Genomic DNA, 25,991 nt, shown 5'->3' with positions numbered 1-25,991 from the left:
TAATCGATTCGGGAAGGTTGGAGCCAGGAATCTGGAGCTGATGGGATTAAAAAGACAAAGATCCTTAGAATCAACAACCTCTCACCCAAAAAAAACCCAACACAGGACATAGCCATCAGCCACAGCCCCAGGGAAGCATAAAATGACCTTTAGGACATAAAAGGATTAACCCAGAGCCATCAGAATACCAGAAAAGCACACTAAGAGTCAGGTGAAAGTACATGATACAGGAAATACAAAGCCTCAAACAGGAACAATTCCAAACACAAAAGCCAGGAAGGTATAAAAACCTACCACTCCCACCACAATGTGGTCAGTTTTCCCAGAGCCATGCTTCTGTCTGGCTTTGCTCTTCAATAAACTACAACCTTCTTTCTAAAGCAGTCTCCATTTTGTTTACTTCCAGCTTGGACTGGACCCTGTTGAAGACTTTTCTTTCAAAAAATAAATATAAAAAAATTAATGGGGCCAGCTTGATCTACCTGTCAAGGCAGGGGTCCCCAACCTGTGGGCCATAAGGAGATTGCAATTGCACCGTGGAAATGGCCAGTGAGGATTCCCACTTGCACAAGCAATGGGCAAGTATGCCCGCATGAGCTCCATTTGACTAGAAACCAAGAGACAGTGAGTTCTAGTCCTAATTTAGACATGAAAGCTAGCTGAGTCAGTTTGGACCAATCATTCTCAGCCTAACCACCTCACAAAGTGGTTGTTGTAAAAAAAAAATAGGAGGATGTATTAGGCATATTCACCACCTTGAGTTATTTATAAAAATGGTAAAAGTGGACTATGAATGAATGAATAAGTAAAAATAAAATATGCTATATTGATTCCTTCAGTAAGATAAGAAATTGCAGTGGTGAGTTTTTGGTTTAGATCTGTTGTTGTTGTTGTTGTTGTTAGCTACGAAGTCATGTCCGATCCATCGCGACCCTATGGACAATGTTCCTCCAGGCCTTCTTGTCCTCTACCATCTTCTGGAGTCCATTTAAGCTCACGCCTACTGCTTCAGTGACTTCATCCAGCCACCTCATTCTGTCAGCCCCTTCTTCTATTGCCCTCAATCTTTCCCAGCATTAGGCTCTTCTCCAGTGAGTCCTTCCTTCTCATTAGGTGGCCAAAGTATTTGAGTTTTAGCTTCAGAATCTGGCCTTCTAAAGAGCAGTCAGGGTTGATCTCCTCTAGGACTGACCGGTTTGATCGCCTTGCAGTCCAAGGGACTTCTCCAGCACCATAGTTCAAAGGCCTCAATTCTTTGGCGCTCAGCCTTTTTAATGGTCCAACTTTCACTGCCATACATTGCAACTGGGAAGACCACAGCCTTGACTATACGCACTTTTGTTGACAGGGTGATCACTCTACTTTTTAGTATGCTGTCTAGATTTGCCATGTCTTTTAATTTCTTGGCTACAGTCCCCATCTGCAGTGATCTTGGAGCCCAGGAAAATAAAATCTGTCACTACCTCCATTTCTTCCCCATCTATTTGCCAGGAATTGAGAGGGCCGGATGCCATGATCTTGGTTTTCTTAATGTTAAGTTTCAACCCAACTTTTGCACTTTCCTTCTTCACCTGCAACAAGAGGCTCTTTAGTTCTTCTTCACTTTCTGCCATTAGAGTGGTATCATCTGCATATCTTAGGTTGTTGATATTTCTTCCGGCAATCTTAATTCCAATTTTGGATTCATCTAGCCCTGCCTTTCTCATGATGTGCTCTGCATATAAGTTAAATAGGCAGGGCGACAGTATACAGCTTTGCCGGACTCCTTTGCCAATTTTGAACCAATCAGTGGTTCTGTGTCCAGTTCTCACTGTTGCTTCTTGGTCCATATATAGGTTTCTAAAGAGACAAATAAGATGGTCTGGTACACCCATCTCTTTAAGAACTTGCCAGTTTGTTATAATCCACACAATCAAAGGCTTTAGCATAGTCAATGAAGCAGAAGTAGATGTTTTTCTGGAACTCTCTAGCTCTAGATCAATGGTGCGATAGTTTGAACATTCTTTGGCACTGCCTTTCTTTGGAACTGGAATGTAAACTGATCTTTTCCAATCCTGTGGCCACTGTTGAGTTTTCCAAATTTGCTGGCAAATTGAGCGTAGCACTTTTACTGCATCGTCTATTAAGATTTTGAATAGCTCAGCTGGAATACTGTCACCTCCACTAGCTTTGTTGTTGCTCAGCTTTTCTAAGGCCCACTTCACTTCACATTCTAGGATGTCTGGCTCGAGGTCAGTGACCACCTCATTGTGATTATCAGGGATGTTAAGCTCGTTCTTGTATAGTTCTTCTGTGTAATTTTGCCATCTCTTCTTAATCTCTTCTGCCTCTGAAATGTCCCTGCCATTTTGCTCCTTTATCATGCCCATTTTTGTGTTGAACGTTCCCCTCATCTCTCCAATTTTCTTGAAAAGATCTCTGGTCCTCCCTATTCTATTGTTTCCTTCTATTCCTTTGCACTGTTCATTTAAGAAGGCATTCTTATCTCTTCTAGCTATTCTCTGGAATTCTGCATTCAATTGGGTGTATCTTTCTTTTTCTCCCTTGCCTTTCGCTTCCTTCCTTTCCTCAGCTATTTGCAAAGCTTCCTCAGACAGCCATTTCGCTTTCTTGCATTTCTTTTTCTTTGGGAATGGTTTGGGTTGCTACCCGTTCTACAATGTTGCGAACCTCTGTCCATAGTCCTTCAGGCGCTGTGTCTATCAGATCTAATTCTAATTATTAGATCCGTTACCATACTGTTAACTTTAGTCTTCTTCCACCAAAGTATTAACGAGAGTGGGAGTGGGGCTTCACTCTCCAAAGGTAACATTATGTTGTTTGTTCTAGCAAGAAGAGAAAAACAAACATTTGAACAGACTGAGGTACTCTTTTTTGCTTTGATTTTAAAATACCGAGCAGTCTGTTCACCACGGTTGCTTTCTCACCCCTTTTTGGAAAAACCAAATAAATAACCGTGTTTTTTCTCTCCAACACCCCTAGCTAGGCATTGGGACAGAACTCAAAAACTCTTTCCCGCCACCTAGCGATCGAGCCGACTTTTGCAGCCCAGATACGAAAGCCTTAAACAACGGCCCCTTGGGTGCGGGTGAAGGCGTGTGTGGGGGTGTTTGAAAGACCCTGGAAAGAAGACAGCAAAATCATCCCCGACCGCGTTCAGGTGACCGATGAACTCCTTCGGCCCCGCTTTTTTTTATTCCTCGTTAGCCACCTGCTGCCTCGGACGCAGAAAGGCGGAACAGGATTGGCCCTTTCTTCCCTTAAAAAGGCGAGCCGCCCCTCTCTTTCCCCGCCAATTTCTCCACAGGCGTGCTGGGGAAAATGGCGGGCCGTAGAGGAGCGCGGAACGCTTATTATTTCTTCGTGCTGGAGAAGCTGCCGGAACTGAGGCGGCAGGGCCTGACTGTGGCTAGCGTCGCTGACGCCGTCCCGTATTGCTCCGATGCCTGGGCGGTGAGGGAGCCCCGGCGACCCGAAGGGAGTGTCCTGGGAATGGGCCAGCCCTTCGACTTGAAAAGACCTGCTATTTCCTTACTCGTTATTTGTAGCGTCTCATAACGTAGTCTGACCGTTCCTAGTATATATATAATGCAAGGAAAAAGCTTAAATGTCGCCGCTACGAGATTCTTTGCGTAACGCTAGAAGCCGCTTTGAAGTGAGGCAAGGGAAGGTCGCAGAGTTAAGAAGTAATAAAGCCATCGGATCTGGAGGGCGAAAATCAGGCCGGTGGTTATGTCGGTTTCTTTTTTAGATTTTTTTTGCAGCTGAGATCTGGTAGCCATAGTTACAGGTCTTTCTGAAATGGGGCTTCGTGCTCACTGCTTAAAATTAAAAAAAAAAGAAGGCTTCTTCCTAAATTTAAGACGTTTTTTTGTTCTTTACTGCTTTTCCGAACCTTGCTGAGGAAAGCTGCAAAAATGTGAACACCTGCTTAAACTCTTTCCAACGGAATTGATCTGAGTAAACTTTCCCAAGCGCTGTAATAACCGCTATTTAGCCATACTGATGGGATTGGCAAATTTGTTTTCTGACCTAAGCAAGATTTGCTTTCCAAATATATACTTGCGTTGCTAGAATCCTTAAATGTCAGCAGTAGCAATTTCACTATTCTAAAATAGAATTTTAGCTTGTTAGATTTTTATCCTACCTTCATTATTTTATCTGAAGCTCAAGGCAAACAAACAAACCTAATACTCCTCCCTGTTCCTGTTCCTATTTTCCCCAAAGGAACTATCCTGAGAGGTGAGTTGGGTTGAAAAGGTGAGACTGCTCATAATCATCCAAACGCCTTTCATGCCTAAGGAGAGACAACTCCTGTTTTCTAGGCAGCACTACAGTACATAAATTGTTTCCTACCTCAGTTTTTGGATGTAGAAACCAGATATATTACTTTTAAAATAATTATTGTTAGAATGATGTTTCAGCCTTTCACTGACACTATTTATTCAGAGTAAGGTGCGTTGATCTATTACATAACACTTGGGAAAGAGCACCATATGGAAGTAACTGAACTTAAATCTAACATTTGACTAGGGTGAACGTTAGGCATGTTTGACTTTCCCAAATCAGTACTGCTGAAAACCTGTTGGATTAAGTCAGTGGATGATTTGGCAGAAAACATCATTGAGAGAGAATTCAAGGCTTTTTTTAATTGTTTTTTTACTCCTAAGATGCTTAATAAAGAGCAAAAAGAAAAGTACGCAGAAATGGCTCGTCAGTGGAAAGCTACCAAGTCAGAAGTAGCAGAAAAGGTAAATAGAAGAATGAAATATTTAAAGCTTACTTTCAAGCACAATTGAGTTTAAATTGGAGAACAAATAATAAAATTTATCTGTAGGTATGTAGAGAAAGGTACAGAGTGAAGGTTCTTGTTGGATGGATTCTGCATTTTTTCCCATGTTTGTAATGGAGAGCAGATTAGTCTAGGTCAGGGGTAGGCAACCTCGGCTCTTTTATGGACTTCAACTCCCAGAATTCCTGAGTCAGCTATGCTGACTCAGGAATTCTGGTAGTTGAAGTTCATGAGTCATAAAAGAGCCAAGGTTGCCTACCCCTGGTCTAGGTTCATCTCAGTAGATTGAGTTTTATAAAAAAAAATGAAGATAGCTACAGTGGTTGTTTAGCAGCCTATGATTATGTGCTATCAAATTGTTTTTGATGCCTGATAACCATATAATTTTTTCTATGATAATTTATCCATAACCTTTTTTTTCAAGTCTCCCAAATAATGCACCTGTTGCCACTGTAATGGAGTCTATCCACCTTGCTGCTTATAATTTTCTTTCCACTTTCGCCATTATTAGAGCCTTAATGTCATATTTATACATTGAATTTTTTTCCTTGCTACTCTATTAAAAATAGAAGGGAAGTTTCAATAGCAAGGTTTCTAGCAATGTTTGGAAATATGGGTTATAATTACTTCTAGGTCCTGCGAGGATATTCAGAATTACAAGAATAGAAGGAAAAAATGTAAAAGTAAAGGTATTACTGTCCTCCCATTCCTAAAGACTTTTTTTTTTTTGCTCAACTGAGGAAAGGCAAATGGCATGGCTCCTATTCTGATAACATGGATGTATGTGTAGCTTAAAGCAATGTTTCTAGAAACTTAATTTATTTTAGTGAGCTGCCCAGCATTCTTGATACTGTCAGCCCTGCTGTGTTTGCATGAAAATATTATAAACGGATATACACATAATAAATTCAATAATGCTGCTATTATGCCATTTACATATACATGTAGAAAGCTACACATTTACATAAATGACAATCCCATATATCAGTAGTTCTTGACTTATGACCGTAACAGAGCCTGCCTGTTAACAGTCACAAGTTGTGATGGTTGTTAAGTCAGGTGGCCATGTGATCACTTAACGACTCCAGTTCCTGCTCTCCTTATGCTCATTAGGCGAATATGTGGGCTGCTAAAAGGAGCATGTGGTGCCTCTGGTGGAAGAGGCTTAATTCAATATCCCATTGCAGTACCTTCTTGACTCATATGAGGCCTAGGGCCTCACCACCCCCTGAGACACCCCATGTTTTGCTTACCCTGGGTCTGATTTGTTTCCCCATTGAGTCCCCACAGGCCTTGGGTCTGTCTCACCTTGCTGGGTCTAGCTGCAATGAATTAGGACTACTCCTAAATGGTGCCCATTTCAGGACTGTGCCCCATGACCTCTGTACTACATAGGGAAGCCAAGGGATGGAGCAGCCAGCTCTCCATTCCAAAGTCAATCTCCTGAATTTCCCAAAACGGCACCGAGTTATGTGATGGTGGAGTCAAACAGCCTCAGTGCAGGAAGACTACACAATGGATCAGCTGCTTCCTGAAGGAATTGTACAGAGAAAATAAAATGCCCAAACAGGCCCAAGATGGGATGGAGGAAGATAGACAGTCTGCAGTCTGTCATAAGGATGGATGAATTGCCAAATACCTGAATTTTGCTCATATGACTGAGGGTGTTACAGCAGCTGTAATTTCAGGCAGAGGTTGTACATCCCTTCATTTGCTGCTATCATAAATTAGAATCGTCACTGAACAAATGTTCATAAATTGAGTTCTGTATGGTATGTATCATGGCATAAGCTCATTCACAGGTTTCTATGTATATTGTCAAATCAAACAGCATTGTACCTAGAAGGGAACATTCTAGATACGTTTTTTCTTGATTTGGTAAATATTGAATGAACATTTTTTTTTTTAGCTACCTAGAGAAGTCCCAGTACCGTTTCCTACTCAAAGTCAGGATACGATTCCTGTTACAAACCTTACAAGCCCATTTAAGTGTGAACAAGGTAAAGTATAGCATAAAGACAAGCCATCTCTTGAGCAGTTTAGTCTAAATGTTCTGTGAATGGGGTAGGAGTCAGGCGATGATATATGTTTCAGGAGAGGTCCCAAGGAAACAGTAGGGAAAATTATAAAAATGAAATTTATATAAGGCCTTAATAGTGTCCAAGAAATGTAGCAGCATGCAAAGAATGAAAAGGGCCTGATTATAGGATAAGTCAAGTAAAGCTATTGAGCTGATGGGATAATCACTACTAAATGAGTTGAAACAAATGGTAATTAGTATTGAAATAAGTTATTTTGACCTTGTGTTTTTGTTTACATTGATTGGTAACTGCTTAATCCTTATTTCATGAGTTGACAGATTAATTCCATGAACTATTTTTAATTATAAATCATTTCATGTTATTTGTGGTTTTGTATTGTTTTGTTTTAACATTTAAATGTTTCAAGAATTTTAATAAAAGAGCATAGATTGAGAAACAATATGAAATGAAACTTGAATAGTTAGGCCAATCAACCAAGATTTTAGTCAATGAAATGCAGACATTCAGTTTTCTAGAATCCTAATTTTAAACATACTGAAATATTTTCTGTTAAAATTTTATTTATTGTTATTAGATTTTTCTCCCTCCCATATCATCTAGAAGCAATATATATATCACATAAAATATATTGCTAATTTGATTCAAATCATTTTTTCAGTTGTGTTCGAAACTCCGTTTTACTTTCTGAATATCTTCAGTCATGGAGTGTTGCCCCCTCACTGTAGTCAGCGTTTCCTCCCTTGTGAAATTGGATGTATCAAATATTCACTTAAGGATGGCATAATTACAGAATTGCATCATTTTATAAATCCTGGTGAGTGTTGGAAAAAGGGGAGAATGAATTTGTTCTAGTTCATCTGAAAGTAGAAGGGGCATAGAGATTCAGTTCTATTCTAAAAGAAATAGGTTTCGGATTGTTCAAGCAATCTGGTTTGGTAACTCCTGCATACTGAAAAAATAAAAATTGTAATGGCCCAAACTCTGACAATATTATTGTGATTAATTGATCATTATATCTCCAGGAAAAAAAGTGTTTTGTCAGTGCAAACTTCCTATGATCTTTATTTTTTAAAAATTTCTTAAAATCTGGCTAATGTCTTGCTAGAGAAGTACAGGTAATTCTCATTCAGTGACCATAAGAAGTTGACAGTAAATTATAGGTATTTGGGTAAGAATTTAGCTATCCTACAAAGTTAATGTATTTTGTTTGATTTTGGTGCTCTGCAGGAGAAGTACCACGAGGTTTTCGGTTTCATTGCCAGGCTGCAGGTGAGTATTACACAAAAGCTGAAACAAAGAATTAGTCAAGAAATTTGAACAAATTTTTACTCATTTTTTTCCGCAGTTGGGTATTGTATTAGCTTTTCTGAAACATTTCAGTGTAGCATGCCATTGTTAGGAAATGTCAGCAACCTCACAATTATATACCTTTTTTAAAGCTTTCATTTAGTTTTTTTTAGCTCTCATTGTGGCACTTGTATTATCTGATCTAAAGAATTGATTGAACATTAAATATTACATTTTTTGGTAAAATTCAAGCTAGAATTTCCCCTGAATGATAAAGCAAACTGTTTATGGGTAGTACTTTAAATCAATAATATAGCAAAGTTCAAAAAGGTGTTATTTCAAAAAGATGCCTTATATAGGGACATTGTATTGTATGTTTATGACAAACATTTACTTGTCTATGAGACTAGTTTTGTTCTTATTGAATATTTTAATAAAAATCAAATCATTAAGATATTTGAGCTTTGATCATAGAGCTGATATATAGATCTTACAATCTATAAGTATACTTAGGATTAGAATATGTATGAATGATACTTTGCATCTTAAAATATTTCAAATGTTCCTTTAGGTGATGCTACTCATAAAATTCCAATATCTGGATTTGATATTGCAACTGCAAGTTACTCAGTTGTGTTGCATGACCTATATGCATTCATCAAACCACAAAGGGGCAACTGGCCATCTGTATATTGTAAGGTACATTGACTTGATATTCAAATTTCTGAGAAGTCCATCCAAATATGTTTTCACATAGAGGATTTCATCCACAGGGATAAAGCCTTTTGCTTACATTAATTAATTAAAAGGCATTTGTTCAACTCATCTAATCTGAGCTTTCAGAGTTAAAAAAGTTCTTGGCTGTTTTGTTCCTCAAACATTTAAGAGTAAATAGGTGTCTGATGCTTCTACCATTATTAAAGTATTCTAAGCCTTGCTAACTTTATGTAAACCAAGGGCAAATTTTGAGCACTACATGTCTAACATTTGACCCGCTATTAAAAGATTCACATAGGTATCAAAATCATTTCCATTTAAGTTCATGTACTATCTATCCAACTGTCTGCCTGTCTGTTTATATTTTACATTTCTGAACTGTCCATCTTCCTCAAAGAGGGACTCTGGGCAGTATACAATAAAGTATCAAAATATAGAACACTGTAAAAATTGAAATATTAAGTTAAAATTTTAAAATTATAAAAAATTCAAAGAGGCAACAATAATTAAATCTTGTTAAAAATTAGTTGACAAAGGCATAGGAAGGCAATCATTGTAAGAACTTATTCCATGGTTTTGAACATTTAGTTTTTGTAATACATTGGTACTTTATAGATTTCTATTTCTATATTGTACATAATTATTTGTATTTCTTGTTTGGAGATTTAGGGGCTGTTGATCCATATGTACAGAATGCATCAAACAACATTTTAGCTAATCTTAATGTGAAGGTGATCTAATTAAGTAAATTGCAGCCATAATAGATTTAAGACATTTCATGAGAAAGCAAGTTCTTCTGTTTCTCTTCAGTATCTATGTAAATAGATATTTAATTCCAAATTTTTATTTTTGTAGTCTGATGATGTCTTCAGAGTTAACTGGTGCCTAAAATATATGGCTAAAGAAACAGGTAAGAAACTGCTACCTTTATAATAGAGAAAATACCGTTACACATATCTTTTAATATTCTTGATGTTAAAACTTATTTTCTTAATAGGCGCAGTCAATCATCTAAAGCTTTTAAATGTGGAGGATCTTGTTGTGGAACTGTATTATCAGAAACTTCAAAAAGAACCTTCTAAAACTTGGGTGTGTAACACACTGGATGCCTCCATGTGGGATTACTCAGGAAATACTAGGTATATTTTCTAATCTGCTCCCTTTTTCTTTTTACATTCTGAAAAAGCCATAAATTTGCACATCTCTGTTGCAGTGCTTTTTCAACTCTAAATAATTTTTCCCCCAAATTACACCTTAATATGGTTTTGATGATTCTTTACCTTACTGCATAATGTTCATAGAAATAATTATTTCAGTTTGTATCTTGAAACTCTCAGAACATACAAGACCATTAGCAGGGGAATAGAGTACTTTTAAAATTATAAAGGGATGCATTATTCCTATGACCAGGGAGGGGGGAAAAATCTTCAAGTAATTGAATTTAATACTTGATGGTTAAGATTCCCAAAGATACCACGCTGATATGTGTTAATTGTTTTGCCACCATGTGCATTTATGATCGTTGCAGAACCCCACATTCATTTCCTTCTTCTCTGCCCACTTCAGTTCCACCCTCCGACTGATTCCTCCCCTTCCCCATATTTCTGTCTTTGGCTGCCCTACACAGTACAACTGAGATGAAAAAGCCACTGTCTTCTGCTGTTGCCCTCTATTTGCTGCCATCCTCTCTGTTCCCAGCTTAGGTTTGTTGTTGTCTTTGCTTTGCCTGTCCTCTGTTGGACTCATTGACACCAGCCAGCCTCAAGATCTACTGCGTGGGGCCTCTGTCAGCCATGCTCTCTGCAGGGTATCCCTCACCAGTGCCTCCCTAACTGCCCAGCTCCTGGTGGACTTATCCTGCTTCAGCAGTCTTTGCTCCTTGCAAAAACACCCCCTTCTCCCTACTCCGTGGAAGGCTCACCCAGGCCAGCAAGTGGCATGGAAAACTTGCAGCCCTGTCCAGGTGGGCAGCAGGATCCAGAGAGCTGCTCTTTAGATAGCTGCCCCTTTTGTGCAGGACAACAGTAGAATTTTGTGCAGAGCATGTAGAGCCCCCTCTAGGCCAGTGACAGGCTGAGATTGCTGGTGTCTGGCAGGCCTACCAGGAGCCGTGCAGGTAAGGTGACGGGGTGTGGGGGAAATGAATCTGGTGCCCTGCCCGCTCTGTGACAGCCGTCAGAGGCAGTGGAGAACAGGCAAAGGAGAGAAAGGTTAGTTGGGAGCGATGAGGAAGAGCAGCAGCAGGTAGGTGATAGAATATGGTGTCTACCATCTTATCCATGCTGGGTGAGTACATCAAAATGACAGAGATGGGGGAGGAGATAGGTTGGTGGAAGAGTTGAAGTGGAGAGGCATTTCATCTAGGGCAGGAAAAATGTTAGATCCTTACAACTACATCCAGGGCTGCTATCATTAAGTAGCCCACTTGTGATGTTTTGTTTAACTGCTTTGCTTAGTGACAGAAATTAGGGTTGTAACCCAAGAACTACCTGTATTCGGTGACTAGAATTGGATAAAAACGTGTAATAACCTAAGTACATTACGTAAATCTCTCTTGATCAAAAGCACAAAGTCGTCTTTGAGGCAGTGCTTCTGAAATCTGGGAAACCTACCCCAAATTGGGTAAAAAATATTTTTTCTTTAGATAGCAACAAACCTATTACGCCTCATAACAAGCATATTTAAATTGACTTGCCACGTGCTTTAAAATGAGAAAATCTCTCGAAGTATTCTTATTAAGATGAAAATCAATGAAATTCTCAAGGATAATTTGTAGAATTGATGTAAAGATCATTCAGCAATGTTGTTTTTAATGATGCAGGTTATCCTCAAGTTAGCATTCATTTAGAAACTGTTCAGAGTTAGTACAGTACTCCGAGAAAGGACTTGCAATCAGTTTTTGAAGTGTGATGGGACTTTCTGATAATGATTTTGGGTAATGAAAGAAAAAGTTTGGAAAGCACTGGTTTAAGGGATTTAACAAAATAGTCAAGAAATATAATGTTTAATCTGCTAAACAGTTGCCAAGAGTTCTATATATAGAGTGAACAGCTAATAATTACTGTGGGGGTGATTTTACTTAGTTTTTCAATAGAACTATAATACTTAGACATTGTGTATGTGTAAAATATGTACACGTGTATGTTTTAAATTTACCTTTTTAGCAAGTTTTATATTTTGATGCAGAAAACATTGGGATTAACCTAAGTAGATTTGATTTTAGTCTTCCGGCTAAAATAGACCTAGACGTTTGAGATGCTTTTGAAAATGTTTAAAAATCTATTTAAATAGAAAATTGCAAGATCCCCCGTACTTAACGTTGGTTCCCATGTATTAGCTCAACATTATTCATTTTTTTAACATTCTAAATTCTGTCTTAATTGTTTCAATATGTATTTGAAATTCTGGATTCATTATAAAAATATGGTTTATATTTAGGTGTCAGTGGCATGAAAAAAATGATATTGTATTCTGTGCTCTTGCTACATGCAAGAAAATTGCGTAAGTATACATTTTTATTTTACTTTGTATAAAGCTTTGGCACTTTGGTTAAACATAAAAAGCTCTTTGGTATAATGGTTAAGGCAAGAAGTGAGAAACTGAAAGACTGACTTCTAGGGCTACTTTACACACAAACCGGGTGAGATTCAAGGTGCTGGTGATGACCTATAAAGCCCTAAATGGCATGGGTCCAGATTATTTACGGGAGCACCTTCTGCCGGCGTCAACCTCCCATCGTCCTGTGCGCTCCCACAAAGGGCCTCCTCAGGGTGCCGTCGGTCAGGGAATACCGACTGGCGGCCCCCAGGGGGAGAGCATTCTCTGTGGGCGCGCCTGCCCTATGGAACCAACTCCCTGTTGAGCTCCGGATGGCTCCCGACCTTCGCTCCTTTCACCGTGACCTGAAAACTTGGTTATTTGAGCTTGCCGGCCTAGACTGAGGGATTGGGATTTTAAAATTTTTTAATTTTTAAACTTTTAGAATGTGTTTTACTTATTAGGGCTAATTTAACTTAATTTATTTTAACTTTGTATAGTGTATATTGTACATTGTGTTTTAATTGCCCTGTACACCGCCCCGAGTCCTTCGGGAGAAGGACGGTATATAAATCCAATAAATAATAATAATAATAAAACAACTGTGACCTTGGGCCAGACACATTCATTCAGCCCTAGGAAGGAGGCAATGGCAAACTGGTTCTGAAAAACTTGCCAAGAAAACTGTAGGGACTTCTCCATGCAGCTTCTAACAATTAGACACAATTGAATAGAAGAAGAAAAAAAACTATTTTTGGAATGGAATGTCAGTTGTATGATGTCTGAGGCTATTTTCCAAATAATTTGTGGACTTTTCTGACAATTGGCAATTATCTTAAGGTTCTGCTATTTTTGTATTGTTGATGATGTTAAAGAAAGAATATATTTTAAGTTAACTAAAATCAATATTCATTTCTGGTGATGGAATTTGAATTGTCGTTGCTCTCAAATCTCTTGAGCAGATTTTGAGGGGATGCAGGAAGGAAGAGAGGATTCAAAAATGTTATGTGAACAGAACTTTGTGTTGCTAAATTCTACCCAAGGTTTTTGATCTTAAACTTCCAGGTGTAAAGTGCTAGTCAACTACTAGGCTTATGTTGTCAGTAATGTTAAACGTTAAGTAAGAGGATATATCTATAATTTGTGATGTCCTGATTGTTTTCTTTCTTTTTAAATATTTCATGAATTTATATATATATAAGTGTAATGTGTGTGAGTATATATTATGAAATGTATTTCTTACTGTTATAAAAAGTCTTATTTAACTTATGTGTCCTTCAGAGATATAGAGCACTCAGAAACTCCACCTATTTAGCCAAATCTGCTACACGAGATTTCTTAAGAGTTAAAATCAGATGTATTAGTGCTAGACTGGACAAAGCGAGTGCAAAATTAAAAACAGTTATGGTAACAAAATATAACTTTAATTCCCTGGACCTCTATTCAGGATATATCAAATGTTTTTTTCAGACTTTACTCTCAAACAACGAACAAAGTCCATTACTTTCCAATGTGTAATTCAGACAATTAGTATAATTTTCATTAATAATTAATCCTTTGTGTTATTTGAGCAAATTATTTGTTTTTGTTAGTTGCGAAGTTGTGTCTAACCCTTCGCAACCCCATGGACAACGTTCCTCCAGGCCTTCCTGTCCTGTACCATCTTCTGGAGTCCATTTAAGCTCACGCCTGCCGCTTCAGTGACTCCATCCAGCCACCTCATTCTCTGTCGTCCCCTTCTTCTCTTGCCCTCAACCTTTCCCAGCATTAGGCTTTTCTCCAGTGAGTCCTTCCTTCTCATTAGGTGGCCAAAGTATTTGAGTTTCAACTTCAGGATCTGGCCTTCTAATTATCAGTCAAGGTTGATCTCCTCTAGGATTCACCAATTTGATCGCCTTGCAGTCCAAGGGACTCATAGGAGTCTTCTCCAGCACCATAGTTCAAAGGCCTCAATTCTTTGGTGCTCAGCCTTTCTTATGGTCCAACTTTCACAGCCATACATTGCAACTGGGAAGACCATGGCCTGGACTATATGCACTTTTGTTGGCAGGGTGATGTCTGCTTTTTAGTGTGCTGTCTATATTTGCTGTGTCTTTCCTCCCCAGGAGTAAGCGTTTTAATTTCTTGGGTGCAGTCCCCATCTGCAGTGATCTTGGAGCCCAGGAAAATAAAATCTGTCACTACTTCCATTTCTTCCCCATCTATTTGCCAGGAATTGAGAGGGCCGGATGCCATGATCTTGGTTTTCTTAATGTTAAGTTTCAATGAGCAAATTATATTATGGTACAAATGATGTTAATTGGTGCAAGTGGTATTACCCTCTAATGGAACTACTTGAATGATACAGATCAAAGTAGCTACGTAAATTTGAATTGTACAAGCACATTTTTCCCTTAAATAGTCTCTGAAAGCAAGATTTTACTGCACAGTGAAATACAAAAATGCATAATGTAGCAGTGGCTGTAAATAATACACAGTTGAGCCCGTGTATTGAGATCTGGGTGTGCCTGGAAATGGGGGAGGGGGGTTTCCCTTTCGGAAATGTGTCGTGTTGGGTTTCAGATGTGGCATCAGCCGGGAGCCCAGGTGAGGATAGGGGAGTGGCAATTTTTATCTGAGAATTTCTTAGGGCATTCAGGGCACTTCACCCCAAGATATGAGACCCATTTCTCTGTGACTCCTTTCTCAGGCTCAGATCACAGCCTAGTAACTGGGATTTTCTTGCACTACCTAGGGAGGAATACCTATTCAGTTCCCTGCTCCCAGTGACTGATTGGCCTATTTTTTTTTAAAAAATCCATTTATATCCCGCCCTTCTCCGAAGACTCAGGGCGGCTTACAAGCTTAGCAGTAGCCTTCATTCTATGTATATGCCTGCTTATTAGGGCTTTCACACACACCCCAAACGGCATTATTACAAAGTCAGCTTAATTGCCCCCAACAATCTGTGTCCTCATTTTACCTACCTCGGAAGGATGGAAGGCTGAGTCAACCTTGAGCCTGGTGGGATACGAACCTGCACTAATTGCAGGCAGCTGGTGTTACTTAAGGAGGCATTAGCCCACTGCTCCACCAAGGCTCCACCAAAGGAAGCTGCGGTTATTTCCTGATGGTTTACTGCATGATCCAACTGAGGGCTTGGTTATCACCTGGAATAGGAGTGCAGCCAACACCTTGGATTGGATCATACTTGTTAGAATATGTTGTTGAAAAAATGGTTTGTTTAACAGAGTATTATTAATACACAGTGGAAGTTGTACTGGGACTTTTAGGCAAACAGTAATGCACTAACACGAGTTTTATAACTTATTTTTACTCAGACAACGAAAAGAAACACAGTAAGAAATAGTCCAAATATCAATCCAGTATCATGCACATAAAAGTCAGTCCATAAAAACATAGTATCAAAATACAAAAGCTGCTTACCAATATCAAAAACAATATACACTGTAGCAAGCAGTTGATTCTTGAGAGAATAAATATCAAGTTAGCAAACAAGAGAACAAGAGGTATCCAAACACTAACATCAAACACATATACAAGAGCCACTATGTGTAACATCTAACTCTCTTTTATGTGGAATAATTACAGCCACACCCTTAGGCCGTTTAACTCCTTAAAGGTGCTTTTACTCCATTATATAATATTGTCACCCAAATCAAGTTTAATCTCTAACAATCTCCCCTTTTGGGTGGCATATTATACATATATTTTTACAATCTCAAATTACACATATCACAAACAGATTTATGCTTTATAGCACCCTGAGCTTTAGTAAACTGGTCAGCAATATTATCTTCAGTTGCACAATATTCCAGTTTAATCAAATTATCTTTAACACATTGTCTGACATTTAGATACCGTAGATCCGTATGTTTTGATCTAGTTTTCACTGCAGCATTAGTTGCTAATTTTATAGCTGCTTGATTGTCTTCATACACTTTTATTGGTTCATTACAATTTAAACCCATATCAAACAATAATTGTTTCCATACCAATAGCTCAGTACATAATAAAGATAGACAAGAAAATTCGGATTCAGTTGTTGATAAGCTTATATGCTTCTGTCTGTTAGACCTCCATCCTACTAAAGCGTTTCCCAATAATACAACCAATCCTGAAGTGGATTTCCTGGTTACAGTATCAGATGCAAAACTAGCATCTGCAAATGCTTTTAGTTCCAATTCCTTTGTTGGCTCTAGATATAGAGAATAATGTATGGTGTGTTTCAAATATCTTAAAACTCTTTTCGCACCTTGCCAACATCTGGTTGTAGGATTCTCACAATATCTAGCTAAATGATTAACTGTAAATGCTATGTCAGGTCTTGACCAATTACATAAATACATCAAGCTGCCTATTAATGATTGATATATCTTTTTATCAAAGACATTGCTGTTATCTGCTGAACTCTCAAAACCTTGAACCATAGGTGTTTTTACTGGTTTACAGTTTTCCATATTATAACGTTTCAGCAAACCATTAATTTTCTTAGCTTGAGACAGTTTAAATCCTTTACTAGTCCTGACAATATCCAGCCCTAGATAATGACTAATAGCTCCTAGATCTTTTACTCTAAATTTTCTTTTTAACCCTGAAATTATTCTTTCAGTTTCTGTTTCATCTTTTGCTATAATAGCAATATCATCAGTGAATAATAATAACAATGATAATTCACTATTTTGCTGTTTTATAAATAAACAAGGATCTGCAATACTAGCTTTAAATCCCAAACTATTTAACTCTTTTACTAAACATCTATTCCACTCATAACCTGACTGTTTTAAACCATACAAACTCTTATTCAATTTCCAACAGTACCCTACCTTACTTTCTATTCCTGATGGAACTTTCATATATATATCATGGTTTAATGTTGCATGCAAATAAACAGTTTCAATATCTACATGTTTTATACTATAATTCTTATTTGCTGCCCAAACTAAAGCAGCCCTAAGAGTGGAAGCTCTTAACGTTGGGGAAAATACTTCATCATAATCACTATTATTCTGTGCAAATCCTTGAGCAACTAATCTTGCTTTATGTATTACCTCTCCTGTAACACTTTCTTTCAGTTTAAAAACCCATTTACATCCAATTAACTTTTCTGTTTTAGGTATTTTAACCTCTTGATAAACATTAAGATCTTGCAAAGACTTTATTTCTTTATCCATAGCTACTTTCCAATTCTTTCTTTCATTCTCAGGATACTTTTTTATTTCTTCAACATTAGAAGGTTCAATGTCTATTTGACAAATTAAACCTGCCTCAAAACGATCAGGCTGTCGTCTTTCCCTGTTAGACCTTCTGAGAATTATTGGACTTATAGGTACATTTACATTATTATCTTCTTCCTCTCCTGTCTCCACTATCAGTGGTTCTTGTTTGATCTCTCTAGCAGGTTCCTCCTCTTCTTTATCACTTTCATTTGAGGAGTTAGTTAAATCTTGTTGAGGAATATATACAATATCTTCTACCCTTTCCCAGCCTGACTGTTCTTGAAAAACAGCGCTAGAACTACAATAAATATTTTTAGTACCTTTCTCCCAGAACCGATAAGACTTATGGTTTAACTCATAGCCAACAAAAAATAATTGTTTAGCTCTATGTTCTCCTTTATTTCTTATTGAACTTGGAATATGTACCCAAGCAGGTGTCCCAAATGTGTGAATATAACTAAGATTTGGTTTTCTCTTATACCATAAGGTATAAGGAATTTTACCTGTAGCTGAACTAACCACATTGTTTAAAATATGATTAGCACATTTTGCTGCTTCTCCCCATAAGCTATCAGGTAAACCAGAATCTTCAATCATAGATCTAATCATAGCTTGCAATGTTTGGCCCCTCCGTTCAACAAATGCATTATGCTGAGGTCTATAAGGAGCTGTACGTCTATGCTCTATTCCCTCTGAAACTAACAGCTCATTGAACTGTTTATTAACAAACTCAGTTCCATTGTCTGTTATTATGGTTTTTACATTTAACTGAGTTTTCCTTTGTACAAACTTGAGCCAATTAGATATTGTTTGTATAGTTTCAGTTTTTGACGTAAGGAGATAACAGAACCCATATCTGCTATAATGGTCTAGAATATTTAATATGTAGCAAGCACCCCCTAAACTGGGTTTCATAGGACCTATCAAATCCATAAATACCAGTTCTAATGGAGTTGTGGTTTTAAATCCATCTAACCTATTAGCTGGTGCTGCCCTGCTCTTTTCTCTACCACATACGTTACACTGTAGATATTTCTTACAAGCCTTTAACTTAAACCCATTAGACAAAGCTACAGTTCTTTTTAGTGTATTAAAATTCACATGACCCAATCTTCTATGTAATAAATGAATACATTCATCATGTGGTTTTTGATTTGTACAAGTAGTAGCCATTATTATAGGATCATTGCTAATTACAAACAAACCGTCTTTCATATTAGCTATTAAGTTCACTTCATTCTTTTGAATAAGACATTCCTCCCCTTGGAAAGTAACTTTAAAACCTGCTTCCAATAATGCCTTAACTGATAATAGATTATAATCACATCTGGGAACATATAGCATTTCCAAATTTTGTTTTAAAAATGAACAGTAAACCTTACCCTCTCCAGAGACCTTGACTCTCCAGCCATTAGCCATAGAAATATATTTTTTACTAGACCTTATATTCTCAAAATCCCTTTTTATTTTTGAAATACAGTGTGTAGCTCCACTATCTACCACCCACCAATTGTGGTTATTAGTAGTTCTATTAGCTACAGCTACATTAATCAGCTTTTTATTCTTTCTATGGCTTTCCTTTCTCTGACAATTACTATTCTGACAAAACTTAGCAATATGTCCCTTTAACCCACAATTAAAGCATTTCCTTAAAATATAAGCAGATTCAGTCTTCTTTATTTCTTGTTGCAATGGCTCTCTCAACTGTTTTCTCTCCATACGACATCTTGATTCTTCCAACAACCTTCCAGTTATTGAAGAAACAGTTAGGTCTTCTTTGGACAAAACCTCCAAGGACGATACAAAGGCATCGTAGCTCTCATCCAATGATGATAAAATGATGTAAACCTGGTGAAGCTCTGAGAAAATAAGTTCTTTTTCTTGCAGTTCCAACAAAGTTGCTTTTATAAAGTTAAGGTGAGCTAACATATCGCCATTCTTTTCCAGTCTAGCTCTAAATAGCTTTCTGGTAAGATTTATATGAGCACCAACACTGTCCCGAACAAAAATCTTTTTCAACTTAGCCCAACATTTAGCAGCAGATTCTTCTCCACGCACATGGACTAGCTGTTGGTCTCCTAATGTTAGCCCAATGATAGATAAAGCCTTATCATTGTCTTTATTGAAGTCTACAATCTTCTTGTTATCTTCTTCATTAGTTGGATCCCAGGCAGTTACATCAGGAGGATTATGGACTATTTTCCAAAGACCTTGATTTTGTAATAGCAAACTACATTGTGTAGACCAGGATACGTAGTTTGACCCATTAAGCCAGGTAATGCAGAATGGATTGAATAGTCCTTGTGCCATTGTCTGAATTTGAAAACTCAGTTAGGAAATATAAATACAATACTGTGCCTGTCCTCAGCACCACACTGGATCTGGGCCCATAACCATTGTTAGAATATGTTGTTGAAAAAATGGTTTGTTTAACAGAGTATTATTAATACACAGTGGAAGTTGTACTGGGACTTTTAGGCAAACAGTAATGCACTAACACGAGTTTTATAACTTATTTTTACTCAGACAACGAAAAGAAACACAGTAAGAAATAGTCCAAATATCAATCCAGTATCATGCACATAAAAGTCAGTCCATAAAAACATAGTATCAAAATACAAAAGCTGCTTACCAATATCAAAAACAATATACACTGTAGCAAGCAGTTGATTCTTGAGAGAATAAATATCAAGTTAGCAAACAAGAGAACAAGAGGTATCCAAACACTAACATCAAACACATATACAAGAGCCACTATGTGTAACATCTAACTCTCTTTTATGTGGAATAATTACAGCCACACCCTTAGGCCGTTTAACTCCTTAAAGGTGCTTTTACTCCATTATATAATATTGTCACCCAAATCAAGTTTAATCTCTAACAATACTCATGCAGCCTCTCTTCTTTCATGGATCCCATTCTCCATGATTTACAGAAGACTTGAGGGTGATGAAGCAGATTAAAAGTCCTGGAGCACTGCGGGCAGTCAACAAAGAACAAACTTGATCAGTAGTGGTTTAGATCCACTATTAATACCCAACTTATGGCGGTAAGGTGTTAAAACAACAGTATTTTTCTGCCTTTATTGTGTCTCAGCTGACTGGCAACCCTATTTCAGGTGACTTCAACCCTTTTGTATAGAAAGAACACTGGGTTGCAGCTACAGGGCTAAGTGGTGAAATTTGCAGACCATGTCAGACAAAATTACTTAGATTTACTTCCAGTTGGATGCCATCTTGGTACAGGTCATATTACTTGAATTAATTACATTTGGATTTTTCTTCAGCTATGACAGTTACACAGGTTGTCTCAGTATGTGGTTTTTGATATTCAATTTAGATACTGCATCAGTAATTCTCTAGCAAATATGTATGAAATCCAATTAACTGCATCTCATTTACCGCTAACTGAGAATAACTGCAAGAACACAACAAACCCTAAGATGATAGTGCTGGATGCTGGACGCTTCCAGGTCAGTTTACTAATTTAACTGTTTTTTCTTTCTTCTGATATACTGCTTATTTTGAGTGTGTGGTGTGTGTGAGAGAGAGAGAGAGAGAAAGAGAATGAGAATGATTGTTGGGTTATGCTTTAAAGCAGACATGTCAAACACAAGGCCCGGGGGCCGGATCCGGCCCGTGAAGTGGTTTCATGCGGCCCGCAAAGCCATCCTGGAAACAGTGAGGGAATGGCCCCCACTGCCTTGGCCCTGGCCCAGAGACCTTCCTTCTGCCAGAGACCCTCAGATCTGTCCCACTCCTGCCCAGGCCCCCATAGGCACCCTTGATGCGAACGATGTAGAGCTGGCCACGCCCACCCAGTAGGCCATATGCACTCTAGCCATGCCCACCCAGTAGGCCACGCCCACCCTGGCCATACCCACCCAGCCCCCTGAGGGCAACCGCAATGCTGATGCGGCCCTCAATGAAATTGAGTTTGACACCCCTGCTTTAAAGTGATGCCATTAGGTCTTCAGCTAAGTATTTTTCCCCTTCACGTTTTCCATTGGAAGTGATCAGCATGGGTCCTACAAATACATAAAGGGAGTCTTAATGAACAAATAATATCAAAGTTTGGTTCTTTCATTTATTTTGTAAAATCATCCAATATCTCCCCTGTTCAATTCATTTAAAACAATAACTAGGGCCAGTTGTGTGAACACTTCATTAAACAAGCAAGACTAATTTGGGACAGCTATGTCCTTTATGAATCTCATAACTCTTTATTTCCTTTGCCTATTTACAGTGAAGTTGTTTACCCAGAGATTTCAGAAGCACATGGTTTACAACTCTATAGAGATATCTGAAGTTCTCCACCAAATTTATTATTTATTTATTTATTTTTATTTATTAAATGTCTGTACCACACATCTCCCCTACAAGGCAACTTAGGGCAGGATACCTTACAGAGACAAGTAAAAAATAGTTTAAAAATTAAAAGATTAAAACGAACAAGAGGCCAGCCAGCGAAGCCAAGTTTTGATACCCTTCTGGAAGACCAAAAGGGAGGGGGAGTTCTCACCCCTTGTGGTAGAATGTTCTGCTTGGGCCGAAAAACTCCTCTCCTTGGTCCCACTTCCTTCAGTTCCTTAGCACAGAGTTCCCAACCTTTCAGGATTGGTGGCCTGGAGCGGTGGGGGAGGGAGGGGGAAAAGAAGGGATGGTTTTGTGGGGGAGATGAACACATGCGTGTACGAACACTTGTTGCTCATGTGAATGGGACCGTGAGCGCTCGCACGAGTGAGGCCACAAACGCCTGCTATGTGGCGACGCGCAAGGGGCCATGAACACCCCACAGGTTAGGAACCCCTGCCTTAATAGACAAGGTCTGCAGCAGGCCTCTTCCAATGGCACAAGTGGGGCAGGCTCCTTAGTTACCCTGGACCCATGTCATGTAGAGTTTTAAAGGTATATATTGTATAGAAAAGTTACAAAACTATTTCTAAAGGTCTGGGTCTTCCTCAAGCCTTAGTCTGAAAAATAGTTTTACTAGATTATATGTAACTGGATTAAATTGTTGAATTCTTGGTGTTCTCTGAGCTTGGTAGTTTGGTTGTAGATATTCTCTAATTTGATAATATACCATTTTGAATTGATTTGGGTCAATAACAAGTTTTCCTAAGAATAGTCATCTTGCAAAATAATTTTATGAGTGCTGCTTAAAAGTATCCAGAAAATCTCAGAAAAATATCAAGGGAACTCCAGGCTCTTTTATCTTGGGTAAATTTTATGTCATCACTTCATTCTCAGTAAAATGGATTCATGGGAAAATAGCAAGGCAGAAAACATTGCTCATTAAGAACATTGCCACTTGACTGAAGTTCACCGTAAAAAATGTTTGGTTGAACCTTTCATCTTTGGAAGAATGGTCTATGGACAAATGAATATTGTTTATATCTTTTGTAGACTCTTTGCCAAGTTTTAGTATTTGCAGATACGTTATTTATGTTTCTGTTTTTAATAATTATTTCAAAATGCTTTACTACTAATAGTACAGTAAGTTGTTTTGGAAAATTTGAATTTCAAGATACAAATTTGTAAGTAGCTTAATGGTTTTGGTTGTTGGCACACTTAAGTATTAAATCCACTTTGCCTTTCTTTGCAAAAAATACAGTGAAGACCAAATGAATGAGGTGGGAAAGGGAAAGCTTGCAAAATTCAGTCTCTTCATAGCATACCTATATAGGTGATCTTATGTTTAAATTGCAGAAAGGGAACGTTGAGAGCATTGGAAATGATAACTGTTTCAGATCTCTCAATAAGGATCATGGTGCCACACCCCATAGTGGTAAGTAGAGATTTATTTTGCAAATTCAAATGTGAGGATAACATACTACTCTTAAAAAATAATACTAATTGAAATCCAATAACATTTCTCCTCATTGAAGTATATCCTTATGTATGTCTGGTCTTAATAAGCTTCATCTACTAAAAAGGTAAAGGTTCCCACACACATGCATGCTAGTCGTTTCCAACTCTAGGGGCCGGTGCTCATCTCCATTTCAAAGCCAAAGAGCCAGCGCTTGTCTGAGGACTCCGTGGTCATGTGGCCGGTATGACTAGACACCAAAGGCGCACGGAACACTGTTACCTTCCCACCGTAGTGGTCCCTATTTTTCTACTTGCATTTTTATGTGCTTTCGAACTGCTAGGTTGGCAGAAGCTGGTACGAGTACGTGTTATGCAGCACTCAGGATTCGACCTGCCAAACTGCCGACCTTCTGATCGACAAGCTCAGTGTCCTAACCCACTGATCCACCGTGTCCCTGTTTCTTTTGCTTTGGAAGAAAATGTGACCTTGACCTTTCTCAAGCTAGCTGATGATATTGTTCTGGCAAAAGGTGTTAAATAAAGTCATTCGCTTCCTGCTTAATTCTTTGGGATTGCCATAATAATAGCTGCATTTTCAGATGCTGTCCTGTTTTCCATGGAGAAATCTGACAAACTGTTCTCCCCCTCCGTTCCTGGGGCTGGGAAGGAAGACAGGCTGTACTCAATCACAAATAAATGTCTTGTTGACCAGTTGTATTTACTGGCACCTCAGTTAGGCTTGTTTATTCTTGAACAAATTAAAATGTTACAATAATTTCTAATAATTCTAAATATAACCCTGTTTGAAGTTCAGTTACATAATGTGGTTATATTATCTTTGGCTTCAAGAGAGCACTTAGCCAGTTTTGTCTCGGCTTGGAAATTAAGTGGGTCAGGCTTGGGTAGAACTTGGATAGGAAACTATTGGCAACACAATTCAGATAGCTAAGTTAGGAAATCACAGCTCATTCTGGAAGAAGCCAGTGGCAAGCCATTCCCAAGAAAATGTAAGGGCTGTGTCCGTATCATCACAAGAACTGGACTCAATTTCAGTGTACCTTTCCTATTATCCCATTTTGAAAAAAATATTCCATTCCTTATCTGCTAAAGTTCTGTAGAATAGAGATTCTATTTATTTCCAAGGCATACTTATTTTAAATTGTGATGGGTGAGTTTATGGAGTGTGTATGTGTGTTAAATTTGTGTAAATTCTGTATAATCCTATGTAAAGCAATGTAGCTTATATATTGACAGTAGTGCATTTTTTTAAGGTGTAATTCCCTCAGGAGTGAAAATGATGCGTGAACCCATCCGTAGAAGTGGAAGAGGAATTGCACAGTTTCTAGACAGCACTTTCAAGTAGTCCAACAGTTAGAAGCATTCAATGCTTCTATATATGTGATTATAATTATCATTGGAAATATAAACATATTACATTTATCTGCTATATGTGTTATATTTTTATGAAAAAAATCATTTAGGAAAATTTTGTTCTTAAAGTAACATGTTTTAGTTGCTATAAGGCAGGCTATGATGAATATTTCTCTGATTAGGAATGTTTAATGAAGATTAGAGGAGACTGAATAAAGTTAAATTAGTAAGACTAATTTCTCAAGCAATGCTTTGATTGCTACAAATTTTTTAAAGTACAAAGATTAGCCACCTTTTTTGCTTTCCCACTGAAGTTAATTTTGCTCTTTATATAGCGTAAGAATTCTTTAGTAATAGGATAATTTTTCATAAAACTATTGCCACTAATGGTTGTTTAGATTTTGTGCAGTTGATTGAGAGTATTATAAAACGCTTATAGTACCCAGGAATTAGAAATTGTAAAACAGTAGAAGTTATTCTGCTATTCTGCAAATGCCATAACAAGGTAATAAAAGCTATTTATTACTTAGGATTTCTTTCAGGATACCTATAAATCAAAACCATGTTATATCAAGCTTTCTTAAACCAATATTAAACTACTGTTCTTCTTTTGCTAACCATCTTCTGCCTGAATTTTTTGGTGTCCAAAGTGTGCCATATAGGAATGGGCAATTGCAAAATATAACATAAAATAATATGAAAGCAAATGGAGACTAGACTGTTGGAGAGACAGATATTGCATTCATATTGTCTGAACTGACTTGTACATTGTTATGAGTGACACTGCATTAAGTGCATGAAAACTGCATTATTGTTGTATGCATCTAAAGCTCTATTTGATCTCTTCAAATAGAAGTTTCAGAAAAGAGAATTATTTTGTATGTCGAGCATGATAGGCCTATAAACATCTCTCTAAAACAAGAGATCCCCAACCTTTTGAGCACCATGGACCAGTTCTGTGGAGAAAGGTTTTCCACAGACCAGAGTGTGTGTGGTTTTGTGTGCTGCCTGTATCCCACGGATGGGGCTTTGTTTGTGCAGACTGGTTGCTGGCATGCCGCAGCCTGGTACCAGTCTACAGACCAGGGTTGGGGACCCCTGCTCTAAAGGGATCAGTTGCTATGTCCCCCATCCAAATTATTGCTTTACTTCTATTTAGCAAGTAAAAGCACAACATTCTGACACATTTTACACTTTGTCATTTTGTTCCATTGCT

The 25,991-nt window shown here is 38.0% G+C and overlaps 1 protein-coding gene across 4 annotated transcripts; it reads left to right on the top strand.

Annotated features, from left to right (window-relative positions):
• The first annotated feature begins 3,050 nt into the window (after positions 1–3,050).
• MAEL (maelstrom spermatogenic transposon silencer) lies at positions 3,051–25,260 on the top strand. 4 transcript variants are annotated; one of them, XM_083361332.1, is made up of 12 exons: positions 3,051–3,160; positions 4,671–4,751; positions 6,702–6,792; positions 7,493–7,648; positions 8,062–8,103; positions 8,693–8,820; positions 9,694–9,748; positions 9,836–9,977; positions 12,277–12,339; positions 20,934–21,066; positions 23,303–23,381; positions 24,676–25,260. In XM_083361332.1, the coding sequence occupies exons 2-12, from the start codon at positions 4,671–4,673 to the stop codon at positions 24,765–24,767; spliced, it is 1,062 nt and encodes a 353-aa protein (XP_083217458.1). In that variant the 5' UTR covers positions 3,051–3,160; the 3' UTR covers positions 24,768–25,260. The 4 variants fall into 4 exon arrangements, with proteins under 4 accessions (XP_083217458.1, XP_083217457.1, XP_083217460.1 ...); XM_083361331.1 differs by lacking the exon at positions 3,051–3,160 and adding an exon at positions 3,171–3,453; XM_083361333.1 differs by lacking the exon at positions 3,051–3,160 and adding an exon at positions 3,565–4,242.
• The last annotated feature ends 731 nt before the right edge of the window (positions 25,261–25,991 follow it).

The sequence above is a fragment of the Vipera ursinii genome (genome assembly GCF_947247035.1).
Source record: "Vipera ursinii genome assembly, chromosome: 4".
Taxonomy (NCBI): domain Eukaryota; kingdom Metazoa; phylum Chordata; class Lepidosauria; order Squamata; family Viperidae; genus Vipera; species Vipera ursinii.
This window is presented reverse-complemented; position numbering and strand designations above follow the sequence as displayed.

What these genes read in the sequence shown, in the direction of transcription:
- MAEL (XM_083361331.1), top strand. Translation starts at nt 3,322, where the DNA reads ATGGCGGGCCGTAGAGGAGCGCGGAACGCTTATTATTTCTTCGTGCTG. An exon ending in GTTTCATTGCCAGGCTGCAG is followed by an intron (nt 8,104 to 8,692) that starts GTGAGTATTACA and finishes ATGTTCCTTTAG; the next exon opens with GTGATGCTACTCATAAAATT. An exon ending in GCTACATGCAAGAAAATTGC is followed by an intron (nt 12,340 to 20,933) that starts GTAAGTATACAT and finishes TATTCAATTTAG; the next exon opens with ATACTGCATCAGTAATTCTC.